This window comes from Crassostrea angulata, chromosome 2, assembly GCF_025612915.1.
Source record: "Crassostrea angulata isolate pt1a10 chromosome 2, ASM2561291v2, whole genome shotgun sequence".
In the NCBI taxonomy this organism is placed as follows: Eukaryota; Metazoa; Mollusca; class Bivalvia; order Ostreida; family Ostreidae; genus Magallana; species Magallana angulata.
In genome coordinates this window covers 8757561-8773949 of record NC_069112.1, presented here as the reverse complement: position 1 = coordinate 8773949, position 16389 = coordinate 8757561, and the positions used below count along the sequence as shown (strand labels likewise).

Sequence of the window (16389 nt, the reverse complement as noted above, 5' to 3'; positions counted from 1 at the left end):
GATATTCGACGTGAATTTTTACTGTGCTAAGTCGATGTCTAAGTTAAAATCACTGAACTTGTTAAGGAAACTGGCGAATATAATTCTTCATGTTCGTAGCAAATACTGCTACAAGTCTTGCATCACTAGCAAACAGTGCACACATCCTAAAACAGAGTCTACACGAGTGCAATCAGAAATACAGTGCAGGTGTTGCATAACAATTTCGTCATTTAATAAAAGAAAAACACACACACTCATACACTATAAATAATTAAAAGAGATTTTGTGATAACAAACAACAATAATCATGACAGTAATATAATTGTTGTAATATAATACATGTACAAGCAATATTCATAAGTGAAAAAATTGTCAATCGAAGAATGACCTATATTTTCGTGAAAAAAGACTGAGGAGGCAGCTAGCCTAGGAATATAAATACTTCACTTTTACTTTTCTTGGGGGAAGGTGCCTTTTAAAATTAATTTTACGTTAATTTGGTTTTCTTACACTTATTACATATACAACGATATTCTAAACATTTGTTGTAATATTGTATCTGCATGCTGATCATGAATAGAATTATATTTTTTTTTAGCGCAGTTGTGTAAAGAGTATCTGACTATATATCTTGAATAGATAGTAGGCTCGAGAGCACTAGCAATAAACTGGTGTAAATGTCGCGTAAAATTCAGATTCGTAATCAACAAAAAATGAGGAAACGGCGAAATTTTCAATCAACGGTTTAAGCTAAGAAACCGATCAATCATGAGGAAGTGCCATAAGAATTTAATATTAAAAGACTTTCAAATAGACGTAAAATTTTCATTTTGCATTTGTTTATCTGTGAAAATTTAAACCGTCGTAGTATTTATCTAAAAGAGGAATTGAACTGAGATATATCTTGTTATTTCGATTGTTGTTGAATCATATGTACATATTTTCCCTTGAACTTTCCCCCTTTGAATTTCAAATTATGACCAATAAAGATACAGTATAAGAATATTATAACATTGAATCATGATATTTTGAAGTATACAGTCTCATAACTGCAGCGTTGTGTGCATACAGATTGAGTAATGCGCGTTAGCGCGTCATGAAAATTTGTATGCAAGCATCGCTGCAGTTATGAGACTATACTTCAAAATGTCATGATTTAATGCTTATATTTACATTTATTATTTTAACTTCATGCCTTGTTTGAAAATGTGATTTATACCTTAAAATTCCTATCTTATACTAAGGGTAAGTTCATATTAATGGAAGAGCCACAGTAACAGCCGCAAGCGTGAACTTTGATTTTCGCTTGTGACTTTGCAGTTAACGGCGTTCAACGTTTGTGACGTCATAATAAAACTCGTCATTTTAACCTTTGAGTAACTTGTGTGCATTACAGTGTTATAACTGCCGTAGCTTTCAATACACTTTACAAGCAAAAAATATGTGAAATGTTAATATACATTTTTTTTAGCAAACCCCCTTTGCAACTGCTGTATGGAAATTTTAAAAGATAGAAACTTTGAGCTATTAGGACATAATGTGTGGATGTGCATTATAATTTACAGGACATTCTGATTTCATTATCTTCTGGAAGTTTTTAAAAACAAGGTTTTTAAGTTAACTGAATATATTACTGATCATAAATAGTTTTTCAGCGCAACTCTTCTAAATTGGATATCACTTTAGTTACTAGAAATTCATCAAACATTGCTATCAAAGACTAAGGTTTTCAACTATAGTTGGTTTACCTTTGCATGTAAAATGCCATCTTCCCAATATAAGGGTTTCTGATCCGCTCTGCTCTACATAAACCCTTGACCGAATAGGCAGAGTTTGACAGGGTTAGAAACCTCGCACGCTGGTTGATGTCATACAAGTTTGCATGATCCAATAAACGTTGTTTCAATAATGATGTAAATTGTGAATTGATCAATGTTAAACCGTTGTCAAATGAATTTGAGACGGAATAGTAAAGTATTTGACTTACTGATATCGGTTTTTAGCTCACCGAGATGAAGTCAGGGGGAGCTTATGCTATACCCTCGGCGTCAGTGTCGGCGTCGGCGTCCGGACCTGGTTAAAGTTTTTGTTGCAGGTCCTGTATCTAAGCTATTACTTGTCCTATCTTCACCAAACTTGCATGGATGATGCATCTGGACCTACTTATGGACTTGAAAGACTTAGATGCTGAATCTGAGTCCTAAATTTCAGATGCTGGAGGAGGTTAAGGTTGTTGGACCAGGTTAAAGTTTTTGTTGCAGGGGCCCTTTGATAGCAATATCTAACTTACTGCAGGTCCGTACTTCACCAAACTTGCATGGATGGTGTGTCTTATGATACTGATGCACCAGACAGGCTTGGGTGCTGAATCTGAGCCATAGGTTACAGATGCTGGAGGAGGTTAATGTTTTTAGAGCTGGTTAAAGTTTTTGTTGCAGGTGCCCTCTGATGATCATATCTTAGTTACTACTTGACGTAACTTCACCAGACTTCCATGGATGGTGCGTTTTATTATACTGATGCACCTGGCGGGCTTGAATGCTGAGTCTGAGCCATAGGTGTCAGATGTTGGATATGGTTAAGTTTTTTGGAACAGGTCACATGTTTAATGGATAATAGTACTATTTCAATCTTGCATAGTTGATTAAACTGTAAATAAATATGAATGAATCACAGAGGAAGCTTCAGATGCAGAGCTTGATCTCCATTATCAAGGCTGCTAAAAAATATATCTTAGTTAATACAGGTCCTAACTTCACCAAACTTGAATGGATGGTGTGTCTTATGATACAAATGCACCTGACAGGCATGGATGTTGAATCTTAGCCATTTTAGGTTGCGGATGCTGGAGGAGGTTAAGGTTTAATTGCTAGTGCCCTCTGATGATAATATCTTAGTTATTACTGGTCTGAACTTCACCAAACTTGCATGGAGATGCGTCTTATGTATACTGATGCACCTGACAGGCTTGAATGCTGAATCTGAGCCATAGGTTTCGGATGCTGGATGAGGTTTAGTTTTTTTGGAACAGGTCACATGTTTTATAGATGATAGCTTGCATAGTTGATTTCACTATATTATAAATGAAACGCAGAGGTTGCTTCAGATGCAGAGCCTGATCTCCATTATCAAGGATGCTAAAGAAATCTCCCACCTCACTCAAACCTGCTCGATAGATAGATGTGTTTGTTGATAAATGATATAACATGATTCCTATGATATAGTATTGTATGGTATGAAACAATATTGTTTAATATGATACAATATAATATCATATGTAATATTATAAAAAGTGATATGATACGATATGATATTGAATCAATTTTTTTATATTTTATGTTATGATATTGTAACATGATATCGTTATGTATAGTATTGTATATTATGATACAATATAATTGTATAATATTATATTGTATTTTTAATTTATTATTTTATCACATGATACTATTACATAAGATATTGCAAAATATAATAGTGTATCCTATGATACAATATTGTATATTCTATAATATTGTATCAAACGATATTGTATAATATGATATTAGTTTCTGTAATATAGAATTATATCACATGAAATTGTATATTAATATGATACTGTAATATTATATAATATCGTATCATACGATATTGTATAATATGATTTTGGTTTATAATATGATATATTATCACATCACATGAAATTGTATTGTATGATATTGTTAAATATATTATTGTATCATATGATACAATATGTATAATATAATGTTGTATTATATATTTTACTTCATCACATAATATTGTATCATTTGATATGATACAATGTTGTATCAAATTTTATTGTATCATATGATACAATATCATATTATGTTTCAAAAATGATACAGTATCATACAATATCATACTAATACAATATAATATCATATGTTTCAATGTTATGATGTAATATGATATTGTAATATAATACTATATTGTTTTATATATTATGATATTGTATTATGTGATCAAATACAATAACGTATAACACAATACAATGTCATACCTTACGTTACAATATCATATCTCAACATTGTTTATTATGGTATTTTATTGTATTATATGATATATGTTGTAAATATGATAGGATGCAATATTTAATTCTATATTATTGTCTTGATTTACATATATGAACATATGATTATCGTACAATTTTTTAACAGATGATATACGATATTGTGTCAAAACAGAATCCATGAATATCCAAGATCATAAAGTATGATTTTCATTTAATATGATAAAGGTGGTCTCATAAAGGTGAAGTCTCATAGGGTGATGTCTCGTCTCGGTGAGCTTTGTAATCTGTGATTACCTATGTTTAGTACGAGTGAATCCATAATTTCTACGAATTTGATTTTGTTCATGGGAGCAGCCATATTGTTATACTGTTTCTGTTTATAAAGCATTCTCTGATTGGTCAGAACAAGAGGTCACAAAGGTTTAAAAATGAGTAGTCTTATTAGATGGCGCAATTATTAACCCGCATATGTGTTGCCTTTTCAGTCAAGGGTTTATGTAGAGCGAAGCGGATCAGAAACCCTTGACTTGGGAAGATGGTAACATGCAAACAATTTATAGTTCGAATGAATTTGAATTTAAATTTTATCCCATTAAAACATAATACATGTCGAAGTTAATTAAAACTAGCTTATATTGTTACACATAATGCAAATGTTAAAATTAATAAATATTAAGAATACATACATATATAATGTAATGCACTACTCTTTAAAAAAGCAATATTTCTTTGGACTACACGTAAAAATATATCAATTTATCTCCCTATCTACAAAATATGAGATTAAGATATTGAATAAGGAAATTCATTAACTAAGAATCTTTAATCATTTGTCAAAATATTAATGATTATAACATGTATATGCAAAACTAATCATTGTATTGTGTAATTGTATTGTGTATTTGAAAAAAAAAATTGCGAAAATCTGCAGAAGCAGAGTTATGAAGTGTACTATTTCAATTAAATTGATGTTGATTTATTATTTTTTAGGTTTTAGACATGCATATGAATTCCTCTTCAAATGCCAATGATATACATCGGGTAAGTCAATTTATATATGGAGGAAATAGTTTGAGCTAATGGCATCTAGCTTTGCCTTTAGGGAATACTCTAAAAATTCAGCTGTCAAAGTTTTATACATTAAGAAATAGAAATATTATTGCTGGTATCCAAGGTTTTATACCCCTGACTTTAGAAACAAATATTATCATTTTGGGATGCTACAGCTGGCATGGATTTGATATTAAGGAGGTATTGGAAACTTCTATATTAGGCCACATAAAATTAATATTTAGATTCTCATTCTGATTTGCAAAAAATATGGGGAGAGTGGGCGAATTTTATTAATTTTTTTTTTAAAACAACTTTTGCACCGTTCAAATTCTAGAAATAACAACTGCTCTATTATTTTAAATTGTTTATGCTAATATGAGTACACAAATAACTTATAATCTTTAATTCCATTTTATTTTAACTTAACAGGGTGTTAATTCACGAAAACATTTGTATCCTTATGATAACAATCATGACTGGACTCAAACAGTGATCCACATGCTTAGGCAGCCATTAAAATGTTTCGAATTTTTAGTATACCAAGCCCAATTTTTTTTCTTGAAATTTTTTTTTTTCACATATTATTATTTTTTTCAAGTAAAATTAAATGCTTCTTGGGCCCAATTTTCAGAGGGGCGGATTGGAATGAGAATCAAAAAATTAATTTTATGTGGCCTTGTGACCTAATTTTAATTTATTTTTTAAAAATAGACAACTAGCGCCAAGCTTGTTGCAAAGCGACAAGTAGGTATTCTGCCGCAGCTGTGTCATAAACGTTACGTAATACAAAGTTGATATGTATAACCTTTCCTTGATACAATGTAAGATATATAAAGGCCTTTACTACATGTATTGGTATATGTTTGTTTTAAGACGATGTGCTTGTGAAATTTAATTGCCCTCTAACTTATTCTGTACATTTGAATTTTTAGCTCACCTGAGCTGAAAGCTCAAGTAAGCTATTCTGATCACATTTTGTCCGTCGTCAGTCTGTCCGTCCATCTGTCTGTCCGTCTGTAAACTTTTTACATTTTGAACTTCTTTTCTAAAACCGCTTGGCCAATTTCAACCAAATTTGGCACAAAGCATCCTTATTGGAAGGCAAATATAAATTGCAGAAATGAAAGACCGATCTTTATTCAAAGCGGAGAAAACATCGAAAATGTAGAAAAAGGGGGGTGCATTTTTAAAAATCTTCTTCTCACGAACTACTGAGTCAAATACAACGTAATTTAGCTGAAATCATCCTTATGGGAAGGAAAATATAAATTGCTAAAAACTAAGTGCTAATTCTGTTTCAAATTTGAGTAATTTACGAAAATAATAATAAGACAGAGAGAATGGGGGTCAATCAGTTTAACTTCAGGCTTGATATTTCATATATCGAAAACCAGTTTAGAGGTAGAAGCAGCCATCTTAAAGTTGAACGGAGATGAATTTAATTTGGTTGTTGTGCAACAGTTTACGTGCGAAGGGAATATTTGAAACATCAAAAATATATTTGTGCGTTTATGTGAAGTACATGTAAATTGAGGTTACCGGTATATATTTCAATGAGTTGACATTTTCATTTGTGACGGTTGGTTTAGCTTGTTTTGATTTTCGTTTAGCATGTTAAGTTTCTTTTAATTTAACTTGAGAGGAACCATCATCTTTATTTTAGAATTAAAAATTTTTACGTGTAGACCGGTTAATCAGATAGCTGATTGCTTACATGTACCAGCGCAAAATCTGATGCACTGACAACATATTACAGAATACTAGAGAGCTCTCTTCATTATGTTGGTACGTGTAATTTGGTACAATCTCTACGTAATGGTTGATTAATGCAACATGTTTTATTAAGATGCTCAGCAATTTCAATCTAAACAGAGATTATTCTCGCTGCTTAAAATATATAAGTATATATATGATGAAAAATAAATTTTTCTCTTGTTTTAATTGTTAACAAATTTCTATTTACTAACCTGGCCTAGGAGTCAAGTTTCGGGTTATAAAGCAAGATACAGAGCTTTGCGCACAATGCAACTGTATGTTTGTACACAAAGCTGAGGTCATGCTTTAGTTCGTTTATATTTAAATGCAGCTATGCTGAATAGGAAATACCAAGTTTAAAAATCTTAAGTTGAATGTAATAAACTCATGTGAACAAAAACGTGACACAAACCAAGCTATGTATCTTGCTTATAATTCTATGATTGACACTGAAATTTTGGTTGATCAATAGAAATGTCTTGCTTAAAGGATGGTATGCTGTAACTACTTTCTGGTGCCCCTTATTCAACGATTAATTGCATAAAATCTACACAAATTTTTGATACTTTTTCGAACAGAGTAAATGAAAATGACGTCTTTTAAACAGTTTCCATAGTCCTGACACATCATTGTTATGAAATTGCTTATAATTCTACGATTATTGCTGAAATTTTGGTTGATTGATAAAAATGTCTTGCTATATAGGATGATATGCTGTAACTACTTTCTGATGCCCCTTCTTCAACAATGAATTGCATAAAATCTACACAAATTTTTGATAGTTTTTCGAACACAAGTAAATGAAAACAACATCTTTTAAACTGTTTCCATAGTCCTGACACACTATTATTTTAGGATAAAAGCATTATCGGTGTTCTTAAAAAAATATTGCAACAGAAAATCATCTTTGTTTGTGGACATTTGTTGTTGTTTTTCAATAAAGTTGAAAATAATTGGTACAATAGAGCGACATGCCTGCCAATACATTAATTTGAATTATAGCTTTTAACATGTGACATTTTTTAGTTAAGTTTATTGATCAGTCAAGTGAGTTTAGATATGAAACGTCATACGAAATGAATTCATGCCTGGTAAACGACAATAATTTATAATGGAGAATGCCAATTAAAAATTTTTCAATGTTTTTAGTTTGAGGAATTGTGTAACACAGCACAAAGAAAACAGAGTACTAATGTAAATAAATTAAGTTTAATAAAGTTATGCAACAAATAATAAAAATAATAATATTTCATATGATTAATAGTTCTGATATAATATCACAGTCCAATTATAGTTCACTGATAATCAATTGTTCTTGGAATCAAAGAAATGATTAAAAGAATTAAAGTCACTGTCCAAATATCGAGGTAAGCCGGGAGTCTTGGCACGTAGGAACCTTCCTCACTGGTGGTGACTCTTCTTGACCAAGTACGGGTATTAAACGTGGCTGAGGAAACAATGGGCGATGTTTCTTCATATCGTAGTGGACAAATGTATAGATGAAAGTACATTCATTATTACTTTGATGTTTATGCCATGGGGTTCCACGTAATCTATGTCCATAAAAGAGATATCAAGCACTTAATGTTTATTTATGATTACCACGCCATGGTCAAGATATTCATATCAAACCCAAAAGAGATATTGTTTATTTATGAACTTGGTTGATCAGCACGCCATGGTCAAGATGTCTCCCTGGCTATCAAATTAATCCAGCACAAAATGTATGTCTGTTCATGATTATCACGGTATGGTCAAAATTATCCTCAGTTGTTATCTGGTGTTTGTAAAAAATCAAAGTACTGAAAGTACTGAAAAGCGCTAACCTAGCTTGGTTCTAAGAAAATTTACTGTGTGCAAGCGTAGGCGTAGGCGGAAATGAGCCTTATTGAAATTTTGGTTTATGTTTAATGAATATCAATTTAAGTATCGAAGGCCAGATTTCTTTAAATATATGTTACTTTCTGAAGACGATGTGAATTAAAGCTGAACACGACTTGTATATGGATACTTGCCTGAAAAAAGATATGTTAAAAATCACAAATTATACCTTTTGAACAGTAATTTATCACAGTTTTTGACATTTTCTTGCAAAGAATCGATTTTTTTTTTCTATATTTTAGCTTCTGAATACGCACTATATTTTTTCATCACTGCGTAGCATCCCGTGCGATTTACGTATGCCCCGCAAACCGATCGTATCTACTCGGCCATTTTCGTCACCCAGATAACTGGTTCCCTATACCTCTTACCAGTTTAAATGATTATATTTCTGCTCATAGAGGGCAGTTATTCCTTGCACTGGAAATAGAAGTCTAACAACAATAAAGCGCTGAGCTATGCTTAGCGCTTTAAAAAGGAAACTGGTTTTAACCGTGAACACCAACTGAAAATTTAGTTATTTACTAGTCTTTGACCCATGCCTGCACGGGTTGAGATATTGCATATGATATCTGACATTCAGGAAATAGATACATCGACACACCGTATTATTGACATTTACATAAGCAAGCTTTAAGCAGCAATAAAGCCTATAATAATGCTATTAATTTTACTACACTCTGCATAGTTAGAATAGTCTGTGTCTCAGGACAGGCCTTCACCACCATTAAAATGCCTCTCATATTCCCGTAATGTAGCTAAAAATTGCAGAATCGCTCCGAAACAATTTTGGAGAAAATTAATGAAGCTGCATTGAAAATGACAGTCAAATTATTCATAACAATTCATTTTGGGGCGGTGAATACCTTTCATCTAAAAATTTAATTCATGTTAATGAAGAATTAAACACTTTTTCACCAATGTTTTTACTCGTTTCAAATTTACACACCATGTTGACATTCCCAACTCTTGAGATTTTTCATATTAAATGCACTGAGAGTTATCTCCTGTATTTTCTTTGATGAACAGAATAGATTGCAAATTTTCAATGAAAATTTACACATATTTGTATTATCGTTTCTGAGTTTATCCATGCAAATGTGATATTGTGGAAACGTAAACTTAGTAATTTAGTGTGAATGTAATGCGCATGCGCAAGATTGTAAAATCCAAAAAATCCAGATGAGTTCCGGAATTTTTAAAGGAATTTTCATTGATTATTAATTAGCGAAGCTTGATTTAGAAAAAATAAAAAAAAATTGGTAATCTTCAAGTACCGTATATACTCGCCTATAAGTCAGATTTTTGGGAGTAGAAAATTGAGTGAAAAGTGGGGGTCTGACTTATAGGTGAGACATAGTAAAAAAATATTCACAAGAGAGAAGTAAGTTATATTTCTTTTTAAATAATAAACAGATAAATGCATTGAACATGTGTTCATAAAAAGAAAATTCAAGCAGTCTGTTTTTCACACCTAAGGTGATAATAGATATAGGGGTCATGTCACCTAAAACAACACAAGCCAACACCCCAGTTTAAGGGGCTAATAACCAACCTAATCAGTCAGTAAGGAAATAAATCGCTATCATCAAATTTTCAAAAGGACTCTTTTTAAATACTTGGTAGTTTTGAAGCTATTACCAACTTGTAATTAGTGTTATAAAAAATAATGGCATTTAAATCAAAAGTTATTTACATCATAGACCCATGATAGAAATAGTCTAGAAGCAATTATGGGGTGAAAAAAGGACATTTTTTTTTTAGAACTCAAAACATGTATGATAAAATGTGGTATTTTATTGAGAGTATCTGTACATCAATTGCCCCGACTTATAAGGGAGTCAACAGCATAATCTTCAAATTAAAGCTGGAAAAAGACAACCGACTTATAGGCGAGTATATATGGTACCCATGATGTTTTAAATATAGAAAACAAAAGATAGTACTCTTCCGATTTCTTGGTATTAAAGCCAAAAATTTTAGTCTATTATTTTAATATAGTAGTATAGATATTGCATATGATCTTATTTTCGGTAAAAATGGTATTCCATAAAGATAAATATGTCAAATGTTAAGTATATGCAAAAATAAGTGTAGAATTCGGATATTCATTTTTATTTAATCTACCGAGGGGCAACATGGCACAGTATCCTTTGAACGCCCATATAAAGCTAGTGTTGCTCAGGTGAGCGATGTGGCCCATTTGGCCTCTTATGTAATATATTTTGATGCAATAGAACATGGCAAAATGTGGAATTATTGACTTAGAGTTTTGTTTTAAATAGTTCTTATACTCTTGATTTTAGGAGATAAAGAGTTGTTCAGTAGTATTGACACGACTTCCCACAAAGAGGAAACTTCCCTTCAAGAGTAAGTTTCAATAGATTACATGAAAATAAAGTGAAACCAGCTGAAATAATGAAACAAGTTGAAATTAATTGTCAATAATTAGATGTATGAAACAAGAGAACAAAATTTCAGAAAATGACAAAAAGCTATTGGAGAATACTTTGATATATACTCTTATGGCAGAGAAAATATTAATTCTAAGAATTATGTAATTAATTTACCTGTAGTGGAATTTTATCCCAAAATAAGTACAGGTAACTCTTGATGGCTCGAACTTTGATTGCTGGAAGTTCTGGATTGTTCAACATGTCTCTGGACCTGATTTTTTTCCTTATATAACTAAACAAATTTAAACTTGATTTCTCGAACTCTTTATCTATCGAAACCTTCAATCCCTTGAAGTCAAACTGCAGCCCCATTATTTATAATCTATTGTTTTTAGCTGACCTGAGCTGAAGGCTCAAGTGAGATATTCTGATCACATTTTGTCTGTCATCCGTCAATCTGTCTGTCTATCTGTTTTTCCGTCTGTAAACTTTTCACATATTCAACATCTTGTTAAGAACCACTGGGCCAATTTCAACCAAACTTGGCACAAAGCATCCTTAGGCTTAGGGGATTTAAAATTGTGAAAATTAAGGACCATGCCCTTTTGCAAAGCGAGTTAATTAGTAATTATTGAAAATTTTGGAGAAATTTTCATAAATCTTCTCACGAACCATAAGACTGGGAAAGCTGAAGCTTGTGTTAAAGCATCCTCAGGTAGTGTAGATTCAAAGTTGTGATAATCATGACCCTCAGGGGTAGGGTGGGGCGACATTGGGGGGTCAACATTGCTTGGAAAGCAATCAGTCAGGAAAGCTGAAAATTGTGTGGATGCATCCTCGGGTAGTGTAGGCTCAAATTTGTGAATATCATGACCCTTGGGGTAGGAAGGGGCTGCAATAAGGGGTTGCATTTTAACATAGGAATATATAAAGTAAATCTTTAAAATCTTCTCAAAAACCATTTGGGAAGGAAAGTTGAAACTTGTGTGAAAGCATCTGTAGCTGGCGTAAATTCGAGGTTGTGAAAATCATGACCCTTGGGGTAGGGTTGGGCCACAATGGGGGGTCAAGTTTTTACAAAAGAATATATACAGACCCTGAAACGTGCTACTACACCTCTAAAACGAACCGTACCGTTCCGTGCAAGAAACGAACCGTACCGTTCACAAAACGAAACGTTCCGTTCACAAAGCATACCGTACCGTTCACAAAACGAACCGTACCGTTCACAAAGCGAACCGTACCGTGCAAAAAGCGTGCAAGATAATTTATGCAAGCCCCGCCTCTAGACGGACAAAAAAGCGTACCGTACCGTGCAATAAGCGTGCAACTTCCATATACGGCTTATTGACCTAATGTCTTTAGATGAGTACGGACGGAGATTATCGCTGACCAGATAAGTTCAATATTTAGCTAGTTTTTTTTTATACGGGATAAGATAACACATACAAAGATTTAAAGCTGTTATTCTTATTAAAACAGTTACAAAAATATTTCCTTTCTTAGACCGTAATCATTTCTTTGTTTTTCGACAAAACTTGCATCGCTGATTTCTTAAACATTGTAAACTATTAACGTTCACACAATTATATTTATTAAATAATTTTATTAAATGCAAGCATTGAACGGGAAAAAGTACACGCATTCCATAAAATAACTTTCAACTTTATTTCCCGCATAGCTGGTAATGGCGTCGTGATTTCACGTGAACAAAAATCACTCGCGCGAAACACGAGTACAGAAGCTGATCTTTGGTTCTATACACAACAGGTGTTATTGTCTTTCTTTGTTTTTAGCAGTTATTGTACTTTACAACTAACTCTGTATATTTGGACGCTTAAACAGGTGTACACGAGATGCCGGTATTCACACCTTTCCACGGACACCTGTTAGGTAACTCATCACAATCTGTCGTGTGTATAGTCTAAATATATCTTACTTATACTTTGTTAGTTTCTTGGCTTTTCTTAATCTCTAGAGAACACAAACAAATACACGTAAGACTATCGGCGCGTGGATCCGTAGAACAATTCAGCGACTCTGTACATGCGGGATTTTCACATATTAACTTGCGATAAAATATCATTTACCGGGTACATTAATGTATCATCAAATGATTAATTACATCATAAATAGTTGAATGAGATAACAAGTACATGTAAGCACAAACTCAGCTCTTTTTAAATTTATTTTCAATCTAATATCTTTGATGTGAAATAGCGTCGAAATTTTAACCGTCGAGATCAATCTATATGTACATCGTCCACTGTACAAACTTTTAGTCATTGTGTTGAAATCGTTGTGAAAACCATGAGTCTAAAATAAATGAATTAAATTCATACAAATAAAAATCTAATAATTCAAAATTGTTTGCACACAATCACAAACGCCCTCAAATTGAGAGAGAGAGAGAGAGAGAGAGAGAGAGAGAGAGAGAGAGAGAGAGAGAGAGAGAGAGAGAGAGAACTTGTGTGTTGATTATAATATTTAAATTTAAGTTTTATTACTGAACTTTATTATTTCGCTTTAAGTTTCTATAGTTGGTCATTTGAGCGAGATTTTATCTCAGGACTCCAGGTGCTTCGCCTGTAAATCAGTTTAAGTATAACAGTACAGATCACGCCATGCGCCGTGTGCTACTTGGCTCCTCCTATAGGGCTAGAAGAAAATTATCGAATGAAACATTTTTGTTTTATGTTTTCTTAAATCCCTATTGAAAAGAGTGTTCCTATTTTAAATTATTCAACAACAATTTCTTTCCGATTTCATGATTATAATTCAGGTACTGGCGATCAGAGTCGTTTTCCCTCGCTGTCGTATTATTTTGTTACTTGATAAATTTTTATATATTTATCACTTTTAACATTCATTTGTTGATTACCGGGTATTTGTTCGTGTCCTATTTACAACAAGTTTGTGTGTAAAAAGGTAAATAAAATATAAACAGGTTAGTCAGCATTTGTAAAACGTCAGCTAAATCGCATGCATACAGTGAAGAGCGGACACTTGTTCAACAGAATGATAAATATCGCCATAAGATATATAAAAGTTATTGACTTGTTGTGTATATCCAGTTGTGTACATATCGTAAGAATATGTTACATGTACATGTATAGTTTAACGGAAAAACAAAAACTTATTGTCATATTTTGACTATACACGCGATCTTAGTTGAGATAAGAGAAGCGATGACGGGTAACATGTAGGTATCATCTGTGTATACGAACAATTGCAGAAAATCATAGAATCAATATTTAAATGAATAAAATTCGTGTCAAAAAACTATATAACAGTTTAATTCAAGATTTCTTATCTGAAATTCATTGTTTATCTGATCATTAATTTTACATCGTCTATTCACTAAGGCAATCGGCGATCGGCAGTAGTATTACAGTAATACGCAATAAAGAATGATCATACGAATTATGAATAATAACAACTAGCCGAGAATCAAGACAACGATAAAGGAAACTAAAGAAATATCGGAATAAAGTCGGGGCAATTTTTTGTAGAAATTTTTAATGGATTAGAAATATTTAATGACTTCAACTCAAGTACATGTATAGAAATAAAAACTTAAGATGATGTGTAAAATTATCGACAGCACACTAAATGAACAAAAATATATCGGATTAAGTCAAACAGTTCTTTTAATCTGTCTTAATGATTACATTTATCTAAATGAAATACTAATAATAACAGATTGATCAAAATTAAAATTACCCCCGCTTCCCGGTTGTCACTGAGTACACGTTTCGCACAACGTATCAAAAACGGGGGAACGGATGGAAGTCCTGATTTTAAATAGATCGATTGAAATACTTTTGTAATATATCATATAAATAAAGAAAAATTCTTGTCATAATTACCACCATGCTGAAGTAGATCGGGCAAAAACTAAACAAAATTATATCGAGAAAAATCAAAGCGTGCAGGCCACGCCTACCTCATTAATAAAGCGCGCAAACCGTTCACAAAGCGTGCAGCTTTTTTTAGCAAAGCGTACCGTGCAAGAAGTGAACCGTTCCATTCACAAAGCGTACCGTACCGTTCACAAAGCGAACCGTACCGTTCACAAAACGAACCGTACCGTTCACAAAGCGAACCGTACCGTTAAAAAAGCGTAACGAACCGAACCGTGCAACTGGTGTAGTAGCACGTTTCAGGGTCTGTAGAGTAAATTCTTTAAAAATCTTCTTCTCAGAAACCAATTAGCAAGGAAAGCTGAAACTTATGTGGAAGCTTTCTCATGTAGTGTTGATTTAATTTTGTGAAAATCATGACCCCCAGGGGTAGGGTGGGGCCACAATGGGGTGTCATACTTTTACATAGAAATATATTGTGTAAATCTTTTAAAATTTTCTTCTCAAAAACCATTTGGCCAGAAAAGCTGAAACTTGTGTGGAAGCATCTTCAGAGGGTGTATATTCAAGTTTGTACACATCAGTGTCCCCATGGATAAGGTGGGGCCACAATGGGGGGTCAAAGTTTCACATTCTAATATACAAAGTAAATTTTTTAAAATATTTTTCTCAGAAACTAATCAGCCAGGATAGCTGAAACTTGGGTGAAAGCATCCTTAGGTAGTGTAGATACAAATTTGTGAAAATCATGACTCCGGGGAGGGTGGCGTCACAATGAGGGGGGGGGGGGGTCAAACTTTTACATTGGAATATAGTGTAAATCTTTTAAAATCTTTATCTCAGAAACTATTCAGACAGGAAAGCTGAAACTTGTGTAAAAGCATTCTCAGATAGGGTAGATTCAAGTTTGTTCAAATCATGGTCCCTGGGGAGGGGGGTGTGCAAAAATTTACAAAGGAATATAAATAAGAACAATTTAAAATATCTTTTTCTAAAAACCATTTGCCCAGAAAAGCTGTAAATTTACTGAAAGCAACCTCAGATAATGTAGATTTAGATTCTTTCAAATCAAAATCTTGAGGAGTAGAGAGGGGCCACATTAGGATTACAAAGGAGAATATTTTAATTATTCACGAAAAATGAAATGTTATGATGTATGGACTCACCTATATGCAAGCATTTTGACTTATTGCCGATTCTTTCAAATTGTTTAGACTTTGGTCCCTGGACGAGTCTAGGGCCCCACAAGGGGTTCAGAGTTTGATGTAGGTTTTTATCCTTTATATAAACAATTGTTTAGGATCTTTTTGAGAACTTCAATGCTGGTGATATGACTATAAAATAATCCTTTTAGAAAAGGGACTTAATTATAAACATAAGAATATCCAGGATTTAAAAAAATGGACCTTTACTTATACAGGATCTA

At 32.8% G+C, this 16389-nt stretch overlaps 2 protein-coding genes and 1 long non-coding RNA gene across 3 annotated transcripts in view; 1 reads left to right on the top strand and 2 right to left on the bottom strand.

Annotated features, from left to right (window-relative positions):
* Positions 1 to 16389, bottom strand: part of LOC128173862 (transient receptor potential cation channel subfamily M member 2-like) — a 409575-nt gene that overhangs the window by 149999 nt on the left and 243187 nt on the right. The gene's annotated exons all lie outside the window — the stretch shown is intronic.
* LOC128171260 (uncharacterized) overlaps positions 1 to 16389 on the top strand; it is an 88586-nt gene that overhangs the window by 38287 nt on the left and 33910 nt on the right. The window contains exons 5-6 of the mRNA XM_052837015.1: positions 5006 to 5056; positions 11011 to 11074. Coding sequence (XP_052692975.1) covers positions 5006 to 5056; positions 11011 to 11074 — 115 coding nt within the window. The remainder of the gene's footprint in view (positions 1 to 5005; positions 5057 to 11010; positions 11075 to 16389) is intronic.
* LOC128171264 (uncharacterized) overlaps positions 8005 to 16389 on the bottom strand; it is a 40728-nt gene continuing 32343 nt past the window's right edge. The window contains exon 3 of the long non-coding RNA XR_008242050.1: positions 8005 to 8376. This is a non-coding gene — a long non-coding RNA (uncharacterized LOC128171264). The remainder of the gene's footprint in view (positions 8377 to 16389) is intronic.